This window comes from Nematolebias whitei, chromosome 10, assembly GCF_014905685.2.
Source record: "Nematolebias whitei isolate Nwh7 chromosome 10, NemWhi1, whole genome shotgun sequence".
NCBI classification, from domain to species: domain Eukaryota; kingdom Metazoa; phylum Chordata; class Actinopteri; order Cyprinodontiformes; family Rivulidae; genus Nematolebias; species Nematolebias whitei.
In genome coordinates, this window is record NC_056507.1 from 4,493,838 (window position 1) to 4,514,389 (window position 20,552).

General features: G+C 43.6%; 3 protein-coding genes across 3 annotated transcripts in view; 2 read left to right on the plus strand and 1 right to left on the minus strand.

The window, feature by feature from the left end:
• The window catches only part of snx33 (sorting nexin 33), an 11,666-nt gene extending 5,925 nt beyond the window's left edge, over positions 1–5,741 (minus strand). Inside the window, exon 1 of the mRNA XM_037683256.1 lies at positions 4,182–5,741. Within this exon, the coding sequence (XP_037539184.1) occupies positions 4,182–5,619 (1,438 nt within the window). The 5' untranslated portion in view covers positions 5,620–5,741. The remainder of the gene's footprint in view (positions 1–4,181) is intronic.
• Positions 1–20,552, plus strand: part of ptpn9a (protein tyrosine phosphatase non-receptor type 9a) — an 80,338-nt gene that overhangs the window by 17,236 nt on the left and 42,550 nt on the right. The gene's annotated exons all lie outside the window — the stretch shown is intronic.
• Positions 6,715–17,911, plus strand: snupn (snurportin 1). The gene is made up of 9 exons (XM_037683257.1): positions 6,715–6,765; positions 8,836–9,000; positions 9,201–9,384; positions 9,560–9,664; positions 13,509–13,605; positions 15,490–15,587; positions 15,731–15,808; positions 17,028–17,108; positions 17,204–17,911. The coding sequence occupies exons 1-9, from the start codon at positions 6,758–6,760 to the stop codon at positions 17,522–17,524; spliced, it is 1,137 nt and encodes a 378-aa protein (XP_037539185.1). The 5' UTR covers positions 6,715–6,757; the 3' UTR covers positions 17,525–17,911.

Sequence of the window (20,552 nt, forward strand, 5' to 3'; positions counted from 1 at the left end):
AAAAAATCTGAGTATAGGCCGTTAAAACCTGCGTTAGTAAGAAATAATAGTCATCTGGTTAAAATGCTACAAGATATATATATATTTTTGTTGTTGCTTGCAGATCGGAACAATTATTTTAAAGTGTCAGTTTTGCAATTACCTACATATGTATTGTCATTTAAAAGCTTCATATTACTAGTTTTATTAAAAACCTTTAGAGATGTGAAGCTAATCCTTTAAATATTTAGCATTATTTAACACGACGGCTCAGCGGTTAGCACTGTTGCCTCACAGCGAGAAGGTCCTGGGTTCAATCCCCGGTTGGACCTGGGGTCTTTGTGTGTGCAGTTTGCATGTTCTCTCCGTGCATGCGTGGATTTTCTCCAGGCGCTCCGGTTTCCTCCCACAGACCAACAACATGCATGTTACTCTGATTCAGGCCTCCCTTTAAAAGAGATCTGTGATCTCAATGGGGCTCGCCTGGTTAAATAAAGGTTAATAAATAAATAAAAATAAAATGTTTGCTTTTCTTTTGCTTATTGACCCTGTGTACACAATTTTGTTCCCCCTCATGTACCACGTGTGATGAGAATGACAATAAAACTTATCTACTAATACTAACCAACAACATATTTATCTGCATTTTATTCAGATAAATATTAAATAATAATAATTTAATGCTGCGATTTACATCTTTTCATCCATCTTCAGTGGTTCTGGTCCACGAGGGCCTCTAACCTGCATGTTTTAGAGGCTTCCTGCTTCAACACACCTGATGGACCCCTTTGATTTCCTTCAGGGTCGTGGGGAGCTGGTCATCAACCGGCAGGCGGGGTCGTGGACAGATCACCGCTTCATCACGGGGACAAACAACCAGCACCTCACACCTACATCCCATTTAAAGCAGACTTCTGGACCGTGTGCATGCCGCAGCATTATATACACAAGGCAGCCATATTGGATCTGGAGGCTGGGACGGTGACGAACCTCCAGCATTTCTATTCCAACTTTGAGGAGCTCCAGCACATCCATCTGACCTGGAACTTAAAAACGCCAACTTCCGAATCAAAAAAAGAAGTTTAGCAGTTTAGCTGCTGTGGCTAAAGGAGCCGAACTTTCTTTACATGGCAGAGCTTTGTTGTGGCCAACCTTGCCGACTCATTTTTCTCCTTCGCTACGTGTTTGTTTAGGTTTTGTACAAACCCGGACTGAAAACGTCTCTCATGTTCTTTAACCAGGACTGACTGAAAAATGTAGGTTGCTTTTCCGGGACTGATGTAAACTGTCCCTCGAATCTGATGTCGACAACATTCACACTGTTTTTATTTGTTCCTGGGTAAAGTGACTGGATGGAAAAGGCTGGACCGTTATGACCCCAGCGATAATGGATGTCTGTAAACTGTGCATGTTTGAGAGAACGTTTTCCAGCTCTCCTTCTGTTAGCGCACCCCTTTGTTGTTTGACTCTCTGGATTTGCTCTGATGAACTGAGATGTGCATTTAAACAGAAGAAACTAAACACGACCGTGCACAGAATCAAATGTCAGCCAGGTGGCAAATCTGCTCTTAATGATATATATATATATTTGTAATATTTTTACTATTTCAGAGGTTATTTTAATTAACACAAATATAACCATGACAAAGTGTTTAAATGAAGAACATGACAAAGCAACGACATGCGTCATGAACTCAGGCCAATAAAATTCATAAAGTTAATTTACACATCTGTTCTAATATCCGACAGCACTGCTCAAAAATAACTTGTTAAAACTAAAAAAATTGCATTTCTCGTGAATTTTTTTTTGTAAATTACTTTTATTTGAATATATTCTGGGAAAAAGCAGCAGAGATCATAAGATTTATTCTTCTTCTGCTGCCTTTCATTTGATTTTTCATTGTATACATATTTTTTTTTGTTTTCTATTGTGTATAGTTATTTTGTTTTTAATTAAATGCATAAATTTCTAAATAAAAAATAAAACTAAATAAAATGCAGTGAATGCTTGTTGCTGGATGGTGTTTGCAGGAAGCTGCTGTAGAAGTTTAATCACTAACCTGTTCATGCCAGCTGACACGTGCCGAGAGCTGGGCAATACAAAAGCTAAAACTAACCGAAAAGTAGCCAAAGAAGTAGACATCAGCAGACAAGTAGCTGAAAGAAGAATAAAAAATTTAAATTATTAGAAAGAAGCACAAAAGGCTGAAACGAGATGGAAAAAATAGTAAAAAATACCCAAAAAGCTGCTAAAATTAGCAGAAAAATATAGAAATTAGAAATAGGCTGACAAAAGCTGAAGGAAGCAGAAATAATAAAAACTAAAAGAAACAGAAAATTGTTGAAACGAGCAGAATTTTTTTTTTTTAAACGAGCTGAAAGTAGCACAAAGAAGCTAAACAGTTGAAATGAGCAGTAAAATGTTTTAAAGCATTTGAAGGATGTGAAGAGCTCCGTTCATTTGCTACGAAGAAAACATGGCTGAAAAGGACAAATACTTCAAATGGTAAAAATCACAGCAGGAATAAATAAATGAGCCGAACGTTTTCATGCACGAATGGTTGAAACAGCTCATAAATTGTGGAACCAGCTGAAAAACACACTGAAGAAAAACTGATCTCAGCTGTGAGGATGGTATGAAAACATCTACACAATGATGTGATGCTTTAAAATTGCTTTAGGTCCTCCTTAACCACAACTGAACATGGTTGCTCAGACCTAGCATAAGGATTTTAAGTGCGCCTTATAGTCCGAAAAATACGGCAGGTGTTTTTGTCTGCAGGACAAACAAATCCAGCTGTTTGTGAAGCAAAACCCATAAAATAATTGGCGTCAGATTTTAAAACCGGCTGAGGTCATCAACCGACCACGATTCATGTACGCTGACGAGCTGAGTTTTTGTGGTTCTGAATAAACACGTTTTCTCCAAAGCATGTTTGGCTCAGACATCTGTGTGTGTTGGGGGGGGTGGGGGGGTAGAATGGGGATAGGCTGGAGGTAAAACCTACTGACCTACTCAGTCATCCCTAACAATAGGCCTGTCACGATAACAAATTTACAATTAATTATCTCAGAAATTATTGCGATAAACGATAATATCGTTCGAAATTTGACAATAATTAGTAATTATTGTCAAATTGAATAAGAAATGTTGGAAATTTGTTTTGTGTGTAGTACCTATTTTTGACCACCGAATGGCAGTATAAGACTATTTTAACTGAAGGATGGATAGTGAGGGAGCGAGCAGCGTCTCTTCAAGAAAAATGGGAGGGAGGCCCCTTGACGTGACATGGGCTGTCTCTCCTTCCTGTTTTTTACTTTATTTATTTCTCAAAATGGCGGACGCTCGGTGTGGTTTGAGCTCTTTAGCATAGCATTTGTCACATAAAACTTTTAATAAAAAAAATCAATAAACAAGTTCTCGTCTTCTTTTTGCAGAGAAAAACAACGTTTTAGACGAAGGCACGGGTTTCAACCGTGAATTTTGGAGCTTCGACAAGACGGAGGTTTGTTCACAAGGTCAGCCTGTTAGCTTAGCTCGTAGCTTAGCTTCTCAGCTTAGCTGCTTTTAACCGTCCAAAAAACGCAATTTTGGACGGTTAAAATTGATTTTTTTTATTTTTAAAGATAAAGGGAGGGGTCAGTGAAGAGCGCCGGTGTTGAGTTTTTGTCATCCAGTGTCTTCAGTAGAAAGAGAGACACGAAGAAACAATAAAGCCGATAAATGAAAATGAGGTAGATAATTTTCATCATGCAATTAATTGATTTATTTTTTATCGTGACAGGCCTACCTAACAATCAATCATTTTGCTACATAACTTTAAATTTTGCTCTCGACTGTTTAAAATATCCACCGTCGTTTCAGCATGAACACACAGACAGGATGATTTAACAGATCTTAACAAGTTAAAGTTCTATTTGACAGCATTTAAGAGACGCTCACCAACCCCGAGCTTCAACAGAACCACGTCTTCTTTATGTGTCCTGGACGCCACTGGGACACATAAAGGTGTCCCAGTATCGTACGGGACATAAAAACTGCATCAGCATGAGTTACAGGAATAAATAAAAGCCTGAGGAGGTTCAGGACTGATTCAGAGATCTGTGCAGAATATGGATGCAATGAACTTGTTCCGTTAATTAACGGAGCTTGAGAACATTGTGACGTTCTGAAACGCACCGCTCTGAGTCAAGGACGTTACCTTTCTGCAGATGAATGATGTCAGGGAAGTTTGCGAGCAGGCCTTGATAGAGCGACAGTTTATCCAGCATTTGGAAGAGGTCATACTTTGGTTGATCTGCAAACATCTCCCCAATGTTTTCATAGGTGCGGCCCGTGTGGGAAATGGCGTTGTTGAGTGCATCCGACTTGTAGGGTGGATCCAGCATGAACGCCTGGCTGATGGACTGGAAGGAATTTCCTAGCTGCTGGAACTCCCTCCTGAATCCACCCAGGTGTTTTCGCACCAGCTCCGAGGCGACGTGCGTGAGCTGCAACACGCTGTCGTCCATCTTCTTGGCAAAAGTCTTAAAGTTGTCCACCCTCTCCTCGACGTCCTGAAGGTCCTGGTGCTCACTGGGGATTTGGAGGGTCAGCATGAAATGGGCACCCACCATCTCATCCTTCTCTGCCCGCCTCTTGCCCAGTTTCCACTGCTTGTCGTCAGTGCACATCAAAAAGTGCTCAAAGCCTTCGTACTGGGAGAGGACTGGGTGACTTGTCATGTGGTTCATCCACAGTATTAGTCGCCGCTTACGCTTCTCAATGAAGTCTTCCTCGAATCGGCCCGTGGCCTGCTTCTCTGGGAGGTGAGGCACGGAGATCACAGTGAACTTGTGCAGCAAACGGTTGTAGAGCCAGTCAAAGTGTTTGTAGCGTCTGTAGACAGGATGCCCCGTGTGGCTCGGCGTGACTCGGTATGATATGTAGGTCTTGATACCCTTGAACTTTGTCTGTTTGGTGGGGTCTTCAATGGAGCAGGTGAAAGGCTGCGGGTTCTCCTTCCATCGGGGCCCCAGGGGCCCCATCTCAATAGTGTAAGACTCTGCAATCTTTGCCATCATGGGGACGTCACCGAGCACAAAGGCCTCCACTCCTGAGCGGACAAAGCTAGAAAATCGGTTCAAGTTTCTTCCCACCATGCTGCCCTTCCTGGAGCTGGACATGCTGTCTTGTCCTGGCGCCGACTTGCTCCTGTAGTGCACATTGGGATTGTTGGACAGTTGGGTCTGATACGCATGTCCATTGGCTCCATTAGCTCCAGGACCCCTGGTGCCATCACCGTCGTCCACAACCGTAGACCTGTCGTCCCATTCATCCCAGTCGTCGTCATCGTCCTCGTCATAAATCTGCCCAGAGTTGAGCGAGGCGTTCGGGGTGGATGGGAAATAGGAGGAGTCGTTTCCTAAAGAGCCCGCTGGGCTTACGGAGCAGTCTGTCAGGTTGGAGTCGGACCTGGTGCGGACAACGCTCACGTAGGCCGCAGGGAAGAGACCCCTCTCCCCTCGGCTGTTCTCCCCTTGGAACCAGCCATCCACCGAGTTCTCGTCAAAGATGATCACTTCCTCGTTCTCTTGGATGCTGATTTCCTCTTTGTTTTCACTTATGAAGGTGTAAAGGGCAACACCTTTCACCGACATCTTGGTTCTCAGACAGGTCCTAAACCAAAAACTTCTAGATGCACATAGTGTCTGGGTCAGACTGATGGCACAGACTTACTCTGAGCTGAAGTATTTACCATTGGTTGGCTGTAAAACTTCAAGTAATCTCAAGTTGTGTGGCAGGTATTGCAACAATCAATTTAATGTCTATCCACCAATAAACCGAGACAACCACAGTCCACTGAGGCTCGATTATTACCTTGTCCCTAATCTCCTATTAAAAACATGAGCTCTAAGGTCAAAACATCGTGTCCTTCGTCACAAAGAAACTACTTCCCTGCGTTCACATAACAAAAACAACAGGTTCGGGAACAAAAACTGGTTTCACAAAGCGCTCCTCCAGAAGCACCGACGCTCGTTTTAATCCCCTTTAAGTTCAGTCAGAGATGCCCACTGATCTCCAGCCCGCCGTAAACACATTTCCAGGAGAAATCCACCCGGTCAGGAGAAAAAAGCCCACGGCTGAGTGAGTAATGGTACCTCGGTGCATTATTTCCAGCCTGCACCGCATTCCCTCACACTGGAACTTGCTGCGTTTTCCTCGTAAACAGGTTCCTGCTGCGCATCTTCCCTCGGAGGACGGGGGCCGAGAGGCAATCACTTCGCCCTGATCAAGGTGTCGATACGATTATTTTCCCCTTTAAGCGTAGTCCTCAACGGCGCTGTAACAAAGTAACTCTTTCCGTGACGCGAGGCTCGAACAATTGAAGCAAGTTCGCCCGTTTTCTCCAGTTCCTCTGTTCGCTGAGAGGAGAGAATCGGTGCCAGCAGCGCCCCCTGCAGGACAAGCGGAGTATAACAACCCGGAAGTTTTGTGTTAAAGCAAACCGTACGGTAAACGACCAGAATTTTATTTAAATAACGCTTAGTTGTTTGGCAAGCTTTACATTTCTAGAAGAGATTTGTAGTTTTTATTTTTTAAAAGCTGTAAAAGTATTTCAAATCTTGTCGCTTCAACAAAATGGATGACCCGCGAGCAACTATACCTGCGAATGAGGAAAACACTAAAACTCCGGGATAGTTTTGCGTTTTTGGTTGGGCAACAATAATTTCCAGAAAATATGGCCGCAGCGTGACGTCGCAGAACATCATCCGTAGCAGCCAGCAGCCTCCCTGAATGCCCAGGTAACTGTTAATATTAGCTGCATTAAACTCATTATAACACCCATTTTATCGTCTGTTTTAATCGACTTTACGTGCAGCTTGTAGCCACGAATGTCACGCTCAGACTTGCTCGTTAGCTCGTCAAGCTAGCAAGGGTAGCCGTAAGCTAGCGGCTTAACTCAAAGCTACATGTAGCATTCTAAACAAAGATGTATTTTGTTTGTCCTTCTTCTCTCTCGTCTTTATTAAAATAGTTTACCTAGAGGCAGGGGGACAGTTGTAGTTTTAATCGTGTCTGCAAATACTGATTTTAATGCCGAATCAAAATTAAATTTAAACTACGTCTTAGCGCGCTTTTCTACATCTGACTGACACAACCAATAAACAGGACCTGACTTAACTTTGTTTGTTCTACCTGGATTATTGAGCATCAGGATGAACTGATGGTGACTAAAATAAATTATTAGTTTGATGTGGTTGTGATTATGACAACATAATGATGGCATCCCACCACACACTGTAGGTAAGTTAATGAGTTGGAAACAGTTTGGATCAATAATGCATTAATTGAGCCCAAAGCCTTTTTGAACATGTGGGTCACATCCAAGTGTACCCATCTGTTCCCAAACTGTCAAATGTGTCCTCTCATACTGTCCTTTTCGACTGACGGTGTTATAGACTTGTTTTGTGTGTTGTCCAGCAGGTCTAAGGTGGGCCAGGAATCATTTTAATGAAATTAGCAGCGCTCACTGAGGAGACGGACGGTGATAGGAGGTCATGTGTTTGCTGGTGATTGAGGGTCCCCGTCTCACCGTCTTTACCGGCACCTGAAGTCGTTTTCAGCGGAGACTCGCAGAGCACCGAGAGACGTGATTTAGAAAGCTGCTGTTCAACCTTATTATGTTTGCTCCTCTTACACTGTCCATCCATCCATTATCTTTACCCGCTTATTCCATTTTGGGTCACGGGGGTCGCTGGTGCCCATGTCCAGCAATCACTGTGCGAGGGGCGGGGGACACCCTGGACGGGTTGCAAGTCCATCGCAGGGACACATAGAGACAAACAACCATTCACTCTCTCACTCACATCTAGGGACAATTTAGAGTTACCAATCAGCCTAACATGCATGTTTTTGGTCTGTGGGAGGAAACCGGAGTACCCGGAGAAAACCCACGCATGCACGGAGAGAACATGCAAACTCCACCCAGAAAGGCCCCTGGACCGGGGTTTGAACCAGGGACCTGCTCGCTGAGAGGCAGCAGCTCTACCAGTTGCGCCACCGTGCTGCCCCCTCTTACGCTGTGTGAACTACTAATGTCTTTACAGGAGTCTGATTCCTCCTCGTGGGAAAAAACTAATTTCTTGTGCGATTGAACTACCACACTACTGCCGATATATATATATTTTTTTTTCATTTAGCCTTTATTTATCCAGGTTAGTCTCATTGAGCCACGAGAACTCATTTTCAAGAGAGACCTGTTTAGGGAGCAGATGGTGGGGGTTAAGGGCCTTGCTCATGGGCCCAGAGTGGGGCGAATGAGGGTGGGGGCAAGTGTGGGTGTTTCACCTACCCCACCCACAATTTTGATGTTGTCGGGGCCGGGGCGTGAACCGGCGATTTTCGGATCACAAGCCCACCTCTCTAACCTCTGCGCCACCACTCCCCCAGATATGATTCTGTTAGGTTACAATGTAGATCCATCCGATCCTGTACCATCCAGTGCGTAAATGTTAATTTTGTGGTTACGCATTTGTTGCAGAGAAAACTCATTAAATATAAAGCAAAAAAAAAAAAAACCAAACCGTGATGTGGGTCGTTCTCTGTAGAACACCCAACGAGCTCAAATTGACTCTGAAGATCATAGAAGCACAAATGTGGAGAAACGTGAGCAAACAGCTGCCAGAATCCAGATGTTTTGCAGTGACGGACGAGGTCAGCGTTGCGTAGCTGTGTGCTTTAGACGAGAGGACTTGATCTGTCTTGTAAGCCGGTCATAAAAACAATAAGCTGCGATACAAATTAAGCCGTTTTACGTTTAGTGTTTTTTCCTCGTCTTTCTGTTTTCACGTCAGAACCTGCTGTGCTTGCAGCGTCGCCATGGATGCCCTGACCGACGCGCTCTCCTTCGGCTTCGCTGTGTCCAAGGAGCCCAACAGTACAGCCGCCCCCCACCCTCGGCTGGCTCAGTACAAGAGCAAGTACAGCGTGCTGGAGCAGAGTGAGCGGCGGCGGCGCTTTCTGGACCTGCAGAAGAGGTAAAACCCCTCTCCGGTTAGTCTTGTTTCATCCAAACGATGCATGCTCTGCGATGAGCCTTTAAGTGTCAAACATGATCAGACTCATTAAATTGATGTTTTAAGGGACTGGGAGGCAGCGTAACGTGAATAAATCAAAGTGGTGAAAACAATGTGAAGGCAGAAGTATGTGACTTCTTAATTTCTTTTGCAAACGGCAGTAAAAGGTTAAACTACGTGAACCATGCGCGGCACTTGGCGGATGGGGACTGGACCGGGGCGGACTACGATGAGGGGGAAGACATGGAGAAGCAGGAAGAGGGGGAACGACAGCATGACGATGGTGCGGAGGATGAGGGGATGGAGGTGGAGAGGAGGAAGCTGCCAAAGCATTACGCTAACCAGGTCAGACGTGACTCAACTGAAACATGAAGCTTCGTCCCTGCAGGAGTCTATCCTGACCAGCAGGGGGCGCCTGGCTCCACGGTTTTAGTGCCATTTTTTAATTCCTGGACTCTTTCACGCAGTATTGATGACCGTGACATGTTTAGTGGAGTCGTTTTGTTTGTTTGCTCCGCAGCTCATGCTGTCGGAGTGGTTGGTGGATGTACCGTCAGAGCTTGAAACCGACTGGCTGATGGTGGTTTGTCCTGTCGGGAAAAGGTCCCTCATCGTTGCCTCGAAGGTAGGCACCGGTCACCTTCGGTCTTTTTTAACCTTTGAACCTTCAGACTCGTCTCTGAATCACTTTAAAGGCACATGTTAAAAAAGTTTGCAGGTAATTAACGTTCACACGATTAAGACTCGACGAGCTCGTCTTTGTTTCATATTTTGAGTTGTTTTTTTGTACGTTGCACCTGAAGGACCAGAGCTGCTCTCCTGGAGGAGGAGGAGGTGACTGGAACAATGACGAGTCGCCCGGTCTGAGTGACCACGTGTGGTTTTTAACGTTGCTGGGAGCGCATTTTGTAAAGCTGTTAGTTATAACGTTAGAAAACGTCAGGAAATAAGGTAGAACGGGGACAAATACAGTTCACGTTTATTTTATTTTGTCTAATTCTTAAGTGACATTTTACAACAAAAGGTGCAAAACAAAAAAACTAAACAGGCCCATTTCAAATCCAGTTGCATGCAATTAAAGTGAATACAGTCACAACAGAAATGCACGAGCGTTTCAATCTGTAAAAAACATTTTATCCTAAAAGCTTTATTAAATCTACAACCGTTTGTTGGGTTGTGTTGAAAGTTGGTGGAGGTTTTCGGTCCAGTTAGTGTCGCGTCTGCCTCGGAGCTAATGATCCGCTCTCTGATGGGTCGATGTTTAAGTTGTTGGGAAGAAGAGAAATCTGTCGAAGAGACTTTGAGTTGAGCCGTTTCTGTCGTGATTCGATGGTGGGCTGTGATTCAGTCTTTTAAACTGCACGTGAGGGGTTGGATTAGAGCCGGACCAATGATTTAGGCCGATATAGGCGTTTGGGGACCTATCGGTATTTGTGGTAATCGTCCCATAAGCGCTTCTAATTTTCACCCCTAAAATGCTGTGAAGCAGCTGTAATTGCACGATGTCTCCAGCAGAGGGCGCAAGAAGGCGACTTTCAAGTCACGGCCATTCACTCACGCATTTTCCGACCTACAAGTCGCAACTTTTTGCCTAAGTTTTGCGTACCCTGCGACTTACATGCCGAAGCGACTTATTTATGTTTTTATTTTTAATATTTATAACTCGTTTTTGGCTGAGATATGAACATTTTCATTCATTCGGACATGGAAACTATTGAACGCTGCCATTTTCAGCTGCTAGATGGCACAGGAGCAGTGTGGCATGCCCTTGTATCACGTAATAGGTAAAAGTGGCTATTAATGACACAATTGGCTTGCCATAGCCTGGAGCAACCGTCACTTCACTGCGCCGCCCTGGTGAAACGCAGCTGATTTGAACATTGAAGTGCATTTATTAAGTAAAAGTTCAGCTGAGACACACCTTTACTATAAAGTCGAGCAAACAAACAATTGTTTTTAAGTGTTAATCTTGTTAAATTCTTGTTAAAGTCCTCCCGCGGCCGCCATTTGGCAGCCAATCGATTTTTGGCACAACACATACGTTATTACCTTGTAAATCTTTATCCAGAACAATAAATCGAACGTAGCGGTAAAATATATATATATATATCAATGTTAGTATCTTTGTTGTCTTCAATGAAATGCATGGTTTGTGTGAAATCTTCTCTGCAAAGAAAAATAAACTCTGTGTGGTCGGTATTAATTATCCTTCACCACACGTGACTGTTTAAACAAAGAACAGGGAAGATGTTTCTTTGTTTAATTTATATCCTGATGCATGCTCAATAATCCAGGTAGACGCATCTTTACGTTCATTTCAATGTAACAAATTAATTTATATTTCTGTAACGCACTTTATAACTTTATGTTGAATAGTGGAGGATAGAAAAGGTGAAGTTAGGGAGACTGTTTTAGGACCGGTGCACCACTTGTTTAAACCTACGTATAGCGTGGATCTGATTAGCTTAGCTTCATGGTTGCTAACAGCCGCGGTAAATAAACAAGCCCCGCCCCACTCGATGTGTTCTTCGATTCTTGGGGGTGGACGAAGCTAAAAAAAAAGTTTCAGCCGTTATATTGGCGTCGGTGTGGTGAAAACCAAACGTTCCGTCTCGGTCGGGCTGCAGTTTGATGGTGGTGACGAAGATCAGAGACATCTGATGGGAATCTGTTGAACTATGTAAAACCGTCAATTCAGCACGTTTTACAGGAACGCGTGGAAGTGGAACTATTTATTCGCCTCTTTATGAGAAACATAAATGAGAGTCCGAGTTTTTTAATGATTACATCATCACCTATGGTCTGGACTAGCCTTTAGCTCGTCGATCCAGTTTGAGTAAAACTCTGTTTCTCCTCATTAAAGTTCACAACACCAGAGTTTATTTGTTCAACCTCTCCATGGAGCCAGCTTCAAAACATCCCAACTGAGACTCGATAAAGACCAGATGATTTTTATCAAACGTGACGTAATTTATAAAAATAGGAACTTTCAAAGAGTCCTAGTTTCTTCGGGTCTTCACCGGACTGTAACAAACATTTTGGTTTCACTGACGCGTCTCGCTCGGGGGCTCTGGTTCAGATTCTTTGTCCCCCGTCGCGGAGCTAAAAGGGGAAATTGGAAATGCCCTCCATCCGTCTGTGCATGTTGGGAGCATAACTGGTTCCTTCCTTCATATTTATACGTAAACCAATCGCCCCATCATTTGAGGCCTTTTAGTTTTTATATCGCTTGTTTTCAAATTGAACTTCTCCTTCTGAAGCACGACGACATGACGGAAGAAAGAAAACGAATCCCTTTAAACGGAAACGGCGCGTTCCTTTATCAGCTGACAGTAAGTTGGCGGGGGATGCAGGGACACGGTCCGAGAGCAAAACAAGGACGTGAGAGGATCTCTGGAGCGGCGGCCAGAGATGTGCGAGTGTCCCTGTGCTTCACGAAACGAGATCTTTGTAAAGAAAGACGAGGAAAGTTCTCTGCAGAAGCTTTCTATGAAAACTGCTCTGAAGGGCTTGAATATCTGGTCTTTACCAGGTTTAAATACGATTTAAATGTGTACAAAAACACAACAGATTCCACCGTGTTCTTTATTAAACAGAACTAAGTCCACCTCATGATCCAGCAACTTGTAGAACCTCCTTTAGCTGCAAGAACCAGAAGTAGTACAGTGTTTCTAGGTTTCTGGACTTCGGTCGGGGCTTGCACAAAGAATACGTTTAGCTTTTAATAACACTTTTAATCATTTTATAGCTTGGATGATTGAGTTACAAAGTGTGCAGCTTTTCTTCTGGGCTTCTCAAAAATCGTTTTTAAAGCTTCTTGTTATAAATAAAAACACTTAATATTGTTGGTTTTCAGTGGGTTGTAACATTTTTCATCGTAATCCAATAAATGATCAAATTTAAAAACAAAAAAATTGCATTGATTCTGTCTGATCCGTTTGTCTAACTCAGGGGTTCCCAACTCTGGTCCTTGAGGAACACCATCCTGCGAGTGGTTTCTCTGCTCCGACGCACCTGATTTTAATTGATGGGTAATTAACAGGCATCTGCAGAACAGGAAGTAATGAAATCACTGAATCAGGTGTGTTGGAGCAGGAAAACAACTAAAACATGCAGGATGGTGTTCCTCAGGGACCAGGGTTGGGAACCACTGGGCTTGCCTGTATTGTTAGTCATGAAAGTTTTGATGTTCAAAAACTTTTCGTGACAAGAAAGAACTTAAGTGTTCCCGTTTGTCACGTTTAATGAAAGCGTCGATCAGCAGCGCGGGATGCAACTCGTCCTCAATCAACAGGTGCGCAGACCGGTTTACCTGTAATGGACATCGTAGACGCTCCTGCACGAACGGGAGGAAAGAGCCGTAGAAACGCGTGGCGTCCGTCCTGACCGTGAACACGTCGTCCAGCTGCAGACGAGCCGTTTCAGGACGATACAACGTGACGTGTCTCGTGCTGTTCTGTGTCGTGCAGGGTTCCACTGCAGCGTACACCAAAAGCGGCTACTGCGTGAACCGTTTCCCCTCCTTGCTGCCCGGAGGGAACAGACACAACTCGGCCATGGGAAAAGGTAAGTGGGCGGGGTTTGTTTAGACTGCAGAGCTTCACCGCCGCTCAGGTTTGGAACAAATATTAGTGTTGCGCAAACGCCGTGCTCTCCCCCTCAACTGTGAAATGACTTGATTTTGATAAGGCTGAGAAAATGTCCAGACGAGGCTTTTATTTTGACAGCGAGGGCCCAACCCTCCTCGACTTTCTGCCTGCTGGTGCGAGAACCAGAGTCCAGCGTGGAGCCCGCTCAGCCTGACGGGCTCGTTTGGATTCATGACCACAACGATAACCGATGGTTTTATACTTTATCTAGACCGGGGGGGCTGCAAGCTTTATGATCAAAAGAGCCACTTTTACGCCTTCGTTCACCAAATTAAATGTGTCCAGACCTGCTGCAACTGGGATTATCAAGCGGTGGCTCGTGGACCAATTCAGATTTGTTGGAGGAGACTTTTGTAGGGGCCACATATTATAAAGCTAAAAATATCTAATAGTTTTAACATTTGTTGATATTTTTACAATTTAAAACAAAACAGATTGTTGTAAAGAAGGAATAAATAAATTGTATTTTTTAACCAATTTTTTTATTTTATTTAAACAAACTATGCAGACCTGTGAGATTTTTTTTAAATTTTTTTTAATTACTGAAAAAATAAGTATAGAAATAAAGTTAAAGTGTGCATTTTGTTTCTTGTATTAGTTCTAGTAACGTCATATTTGCAAAATAAATTAAAATGGCTACAACTAGCTTTATTTTTGTTTGTAACGACCAATAAAATGTAGTTTTATGTGCGTTTTGGTCAAAGCTTGAAAGAGCCGCAGGTTGCAGACCCCTGATGTAGACGGCGTTTCCTTTAAATGCATAGAAAGATGATCAGAAACATAGAAACTCTCTTTGGAGACGCCCCTCCATCCCAAAAAGAATACAGAAAAACATTTGATTAGCAAAACGTATTTATTCTAAGTACAGCTGAGACATAAAACCCACGAGCTTACATGGATACTGTGCTGAAGTAAAGATAAACCACAAACGCCGACACTCCCAGAGAGAACTTGGTGAGTTTGAGTGACAATAACCCGCGGAACATCCGATGCTGCAGCCTGCATGCATGCGCAACGGATTTGTTTTCTAGTAAACGTTACTTGAGCAACGTGGAAGTGTGTGTTTGCTCTTTAGGTCCAAATTAAAACGAGACGAGAGGCAGAACTCCACACCGACGTCCAGCCTCCACTAAGGCATCACTTCAGAGCTCGGAGAAATATTTTGCTCGGTAAATTTTGATATAAAACAGAGCACCACATAGAAAGCTAATATAACAGTTGGAAGTATAAGGAAACAACGTTCTGGAGAGGAATGCATCATTTATGATCGTAAAATACGCGATCAAAAAATAATAAATAAAAGCACAAACAGAAGTAAATATTTGGCTAAAGTCAAGAGACGGCTCAACGCTCTGATCGTGGTTCCGTTTGTCATTTAATAAACATCTTTTAGCTTCTGTCGTGCTTCTGGTGGCCGTTGCCTTCTTGGCCGTTACGGGAAAACCGAGCTACCGTTCGCTCGTCCAGCCAGCTATAAACTCAATTTAAAGTCATCTACAACAGGTAAGATATTAACTGTGCATAGCTTTTTCCACGCTCTCACACCAACTGAGCTCAACTGGTGCTCTGAATGGATTCATTCAAGTAAATATTTACCGGTAGTTGTTCACTCTGACGAGTATTTTGATTTACGAACAAACTGTTTTTATTTATTTATGTTTTTGCCCAATTGTCCGCCAGGTTCATCCACTTTGATTGGACCTCCACTCCTCTGGTTCCTGTTTGATCAGAAACACTTCAGAAGCTGGAACAGAAAATGTTCAGTCGGTTTATGTGACGCCGTGGCGGTTTGTTTTTTCAGATTACACGATCCTGGACTGCATTTACAGCGAGGTGGACCGGACGTACTACATCCTGGACGTCATGTGCTGGAGGGGCCATCCAGTCTACGACTGCCCAGTAAGACCCGCTTCTAATTTACCGTCGAGCCACAAACGTTGGTCCGGGACACGCGCGTGATTTTCTCACCGTGTTCTCTGCCTCGTCGACCATTTTGAACCTTTTATTTCACGTTTCCTTTATTTTCACGTCGTCCTCAACAGACCGAGTTCCGCTTCTTTTGGCTCCAGTCTAAGGTCCAGGAGACGGACGGCCTGACGGAGATCGCCAAACGGAACCCCGTGAGTGTTGGCACCAAAACCCCGAGCCTGTTCTCTTTACACTTTCTTCTGTTTGGAGTTTCGCACCTTCGACCAGACTTCATGACCTGAAGAGTCATTTCTGCTGAGCAGACCGTGTCCAGAGTCACTACTGGGATGATCAACTGGTGGCTCATGCTAACTACAACATTTTGTGCTTCTTCGAACTAATAAGTTTAAGAAATATATTTCTGATAATTTCAGCTTGTTAGGCTCCTTTCAGCTTATTTCTGCACGTTTTGCCTTTTTCTGCTAATTTTAGCCTTTTCAGCTAATTGCACATTTTTTGCACTCATTTAAACATTTTTCAGCCTAATTCATCAAGCTCATCAATTTAAGCTTCTTTCTCAAGGATTCAAGAATTTTCATCGTTATTCACATCACATGTGGTACATGAGGTGGAACAAAACTATTTTAGCTACTTTTCAGCTGTTTTGTTTAGCTGTTTTCAGATAATTTCCTCTGTTTGTGCTCATTTCCGTTTCTTTCAGCATAATTGGGCAGACGTGTTCTTTCTGCTTTCTTCTGCTAATTTAACCATGTTCTACCTTTTTTAGCTTTTTTTTAAATCAAATTTCAGCTGTTTTCAGATAAATTCAAGGTTTTTGAGGTCATTTCTACTTCGGTACTTTCAGCCTAATTAACTTCTTTATGGTAATTTCAGCTTGTTATGCTCCTTTCAGCTCATTTCTGCTAGTTTCAGCTTTTTCTTCTATTTCAACAGCTGTTTTTATGCTAATTTTAGCTTTTTCAGCTAATTTCACAATTTCTGAGCTCTTTCCACGTCCTTCTGGTAGTTTAAGCTTCTTGCTGCCTTTTAGCTAGTTTTCAGCCATTTTTTTTTTTGCCAATTTCAGCCTTTTTTAGCTACTTTCCAATTTGTTTTGCAAATATCTGCTTATTTAAACCTATTTCAGTAAATGTGTTCTTTTTGCATTATTCTGCTAACGTAGGCATGTTCTTCCATTTCAGCTACATTTCAGCATGTTTTTAGCTACTTTCAGCTGTTTCTCGTCAAGTTTTTCAGCAGGAAGCGTTCACACTGCATTTTCACAGGAAATGTGCAGTTCCTCTAGTTCTCTTTTTGTTTTAGGACGTTTTGCAAAAGTCCGAGTCAACTTTGAGTTGAAAGTTTGTGAGCTTCGTTTACTGCCAGAACTAAAACGTGCTGTTCTGGTTCTGGTTCTGTTTGGTCCAACAGTTCCGGTTTGTGAGTCTCCAGAGTTCCGACTGCGCGGCAGCGTCCATTCAGAAAGCGCTGGCAGCCGAGTACAGCTTCAGCGTACGACAGCGCATCTTTAAATGATTCGTCTCTTCTTGCGCCAGATGTTTTGGTTCTCATGTGGCGTTGTTATTTTCAACCTTCACTCCTTGTAGGTGGACGGGCTTCTCTTCTACCACCGGCAGACCCACTACACCCCTGGCAGCACCCCTCTGGTCGGCTGGCTCCGGCCTTACATGGTCTTGGACATCCTGGGTTTGGAGGTTCCCGCGGGACCTCTCACCACCAAGCCGGAGTACGCCAGCCACCAGCTGCAGCAGATCCGGGAGCACAAAAAGGCGTCGACCGACGTCCGCCCAGCCAATAGCAGCGGCGGCTACGAGTTGGAGTACCTGTCCACTCCACGCCAGGACGCCAAGGACCCTTTGCACGGCTTCAGCCAGGAGCCGATAAAAGAAGCGAACATGGAGGCGTGAGCGGGAGGCTCGGCGACGTGTTCGATCAGCGTTTCTGTGGCGGCAGCTCACGTCGAGCGTGGCTAATTTTAATCAGGCACTGTTCTGGTCACCCCTCGAGCGCTGCTGCATGCCCACTTTCTGCCTGCAGAAGGTGGAAACCTGGAGCTTCGTAAGAGTATTTGCACAAAACAAAAGTTTAGATTAAAAAGTGTTTTTTCCAGGAGCGCGTGCGAGGCGTGTCGGAGAAAACATCGCAGCAAAATAAAAAATGGAGGTCAAGTAAGCTCCTGCTGCTGCGTGCGTCGCTCGTGAAAACGTCCTTTCAGTTCGTCGGTTTGCAGAACGACTGCAGCTGTTTTCATTCTCTGCTAAAGCTAAACGTTCAGCAGCTCTTCAGCTGTTTCACTGACCAGCTGTTCAGTTTACAAAGTGCTTTAAATGTTTTTTATAAAGTGCAACTTTCTAAATGTTTTTTGTTTTTAATTGGTCTGCTCTATTTTTTTATGCTTCCTCTGTGTTTAGTTTTTGACACGAGTATAATTTACTATGAAGTAAAATCAATCTCTAAATATTTGTTGTATTAAATTAATCAGGGTTATTCAACTGGCGGCCCGGGGGCCAAATCGGGCCCACAGGTGAGCTCAGTTCGGCCCACCGGTGAGTTCATTTTTAAATAAAACTACATTTTAAACCGTAAACCAAGAACAGCTGGATGTCCCGCCCCTGAGCTTTTGGCTTTCAGTAACTCGCCCCCTGAGCCATTTACCGTAATTTCCGGACTATAAGCCGCAACTGTTTTCACACGCGTTAAACCCGGCAGCTTATACAGTGCTGTGGCAAATGTTTTTTTTAATTTTTTTTATGGGCTAACAAACTTCCTGCCGCCAAAACATTTAGCCTCATCACACCCGGGCGCTCGCATAGCTCCTCGATACACGTCTCTCTTGGGGGTTGTGTCCTCGTGACTCAATGAGACTGCCTGTATAAATAAAGGTTAAAAAAAAAATCTGACCAATGGAACGGGGGGGGGGGGCTCTTTCTGGGTGGAGTTTGCATGTTCTCTCCGTGCATGCGTGGGTTTCCCCCAGGTTTCCTTCCACAGACCAGTGTTGCCAGATAGGGTGGATTTGGAGTCAGATCGGCGGTTTTTGAGTTAACTTATTAAAACAATCATCATTAGTTCATAGCAAAGCTCTGACCTTTCACCGATTGGCTGTTGCCATCTGCCAGGGCGTTCTCAACAGAGAACTGGTGAGACAGTGGACGCCTCGTTGAGTGGGCTGGCACGTCGAAGCGGCCGCCATATTGGATGTGGCAGAACTGCCAGTCAATGATGAAAGGAAATGGACTGAACTTCATAAAACATCGTTCTACAAAGTGTCTTCTGTTAATGCCCGTCATTCACACACTAATATATTTGGATAACAAACGGGCACCAAAGACATTTATAACTTTTAAAGTGATTATTAAAAATGTTTACTCCGTAAGAACCAAACCAACGTGTATTATTTAGAGTGTTTACAACTACTAATGTGTGTAACACTATTACTGGGGTAATAAATATAGCAATGTTCATATTAAACGTTTAATCTGTGTCTAATAACCAGATCCTGAAATGTGACGTGCACATTTATTGAATAAAGAGCACCAACGTTCACATTTAACTGATTTTGATTAATTAATCACATTGATGAACATATAAACACCAATATATCTTTACACAGGGTGTGTAGATGTGTTCAAACAGTAAATATAACGTATTGATTGGGCGGGTTTTTGTGTGATCGGGTGGTTTTTAACAGACTTTTGGGCTGGAAAACCCCGACTATCTGGCAACACTGCCACAGACCAAAAACATGCATGTTAGGCTGACTGGCAACTAAACTGTCCCTAGGTGAGAGAGTGAATGGTTGTCTCGTTTGTCTCCATGTGTCCCTGTGATGGACTGGAGACCTGTCCGGGGTGTCCCCCGCTCTCGCACAGTGACCCCCCCGACCCAAAAGAGAAAAAGTGATTAAAGATAATGGGTGAATTTATTTAATTTATTTTGCAGATTAACGGTATTTTTCCTCCCTGAGGTTCAACGAACTACAAAGTGACATGTTTGTCGAGACGTTTGGTGCCGTGAAAAGCTGTAATCAGGTCACAGCTCACCAGAGCAGCATGACATGGAGCCAGAGGAAATGATGCACGTTTGAGCCTACACAAACTCTTCTGCACTGGAAAAAAAAAAAAATCCTGCTTCGTTTCTTCTTGCTCTGCTCTTCAGATGGTATCACTGCTGCTCCACCTACACGAAACATCACCGAGGGCAAATAATATGTTCAGACTCTTGTGTGAGACCAGCTCGTCTGTGAATCGTAGATCTGAAGTAGAAAGGCTGAAGAAAAATTGGCAACTATGATCATAGGAAGAATCAGACCTGACCTGATTTCACTGCACATAACATTTAAAGTTGCTGAATATCAAATACGAGGTGAATGTGATCTGCCAGATTTATGCAAGAGGCCTCGGATTGTGTTGTAATTCAGAGAAAAGCGACAAATGTCAACCATCGAGTACAGTCGAATGTCACTTTTCTAATTCAGTGCGCTGTGAAAGCAGCGAGCAAAATGAGCCGTGTGGTTACTGCGAGAATTCAGCTATGACTCAGCAGCACCCATCACTTTCCAGGAACTGAGCACCTGTTGATTCAGTGACTCTTCTCAGAGCGCTCTCCGTCTCCCACACACACGCTCTCGTGCGCTTCAGGTCTCTGTAGACACCTTTCAACTCCCCGGTACCTGTCAAAACAGGATGCTAATACCTGGAAAAATAGAAAAAAGCATATCTGTGGGACCATGTGCAAATAAAGGTTAATGTTTAGCAGAAGAAAGTGGCTTAATGTGTCTACACTGTTAAAAGAGGGTCTAGTTACTTTTGAAGTGATGTTTTGTCAAATAGTTATCCTACTGATAACTATTAAAGCCTTATCAGCCATGATGTCAGTCATAGACCACAGTGTATGAAGAAAAAGCCAGTGTTTCCATCCAGGCTAGGCTAGTCC

Excerpts from the sequence above, each read along its gene's own strand:
- snupn (XM_037683257.1), top strand. Across the intron at positions 15,809-17,027 it reads AGATCGCCAAACGGAACCCC|TTCCGGTTTGTGAGTCTCCA; the intron begins GTGAGTGTTGGC and ends TTGGTCCAACAG. Across the intron at positions 17,109-17,203 it reads CAGCCGAGTACAGCTTCAGC|GTGGACGGGCTTCTCTTCTA; the intron begins GTACGACAGCGC and ends CACTCCTTGTAG.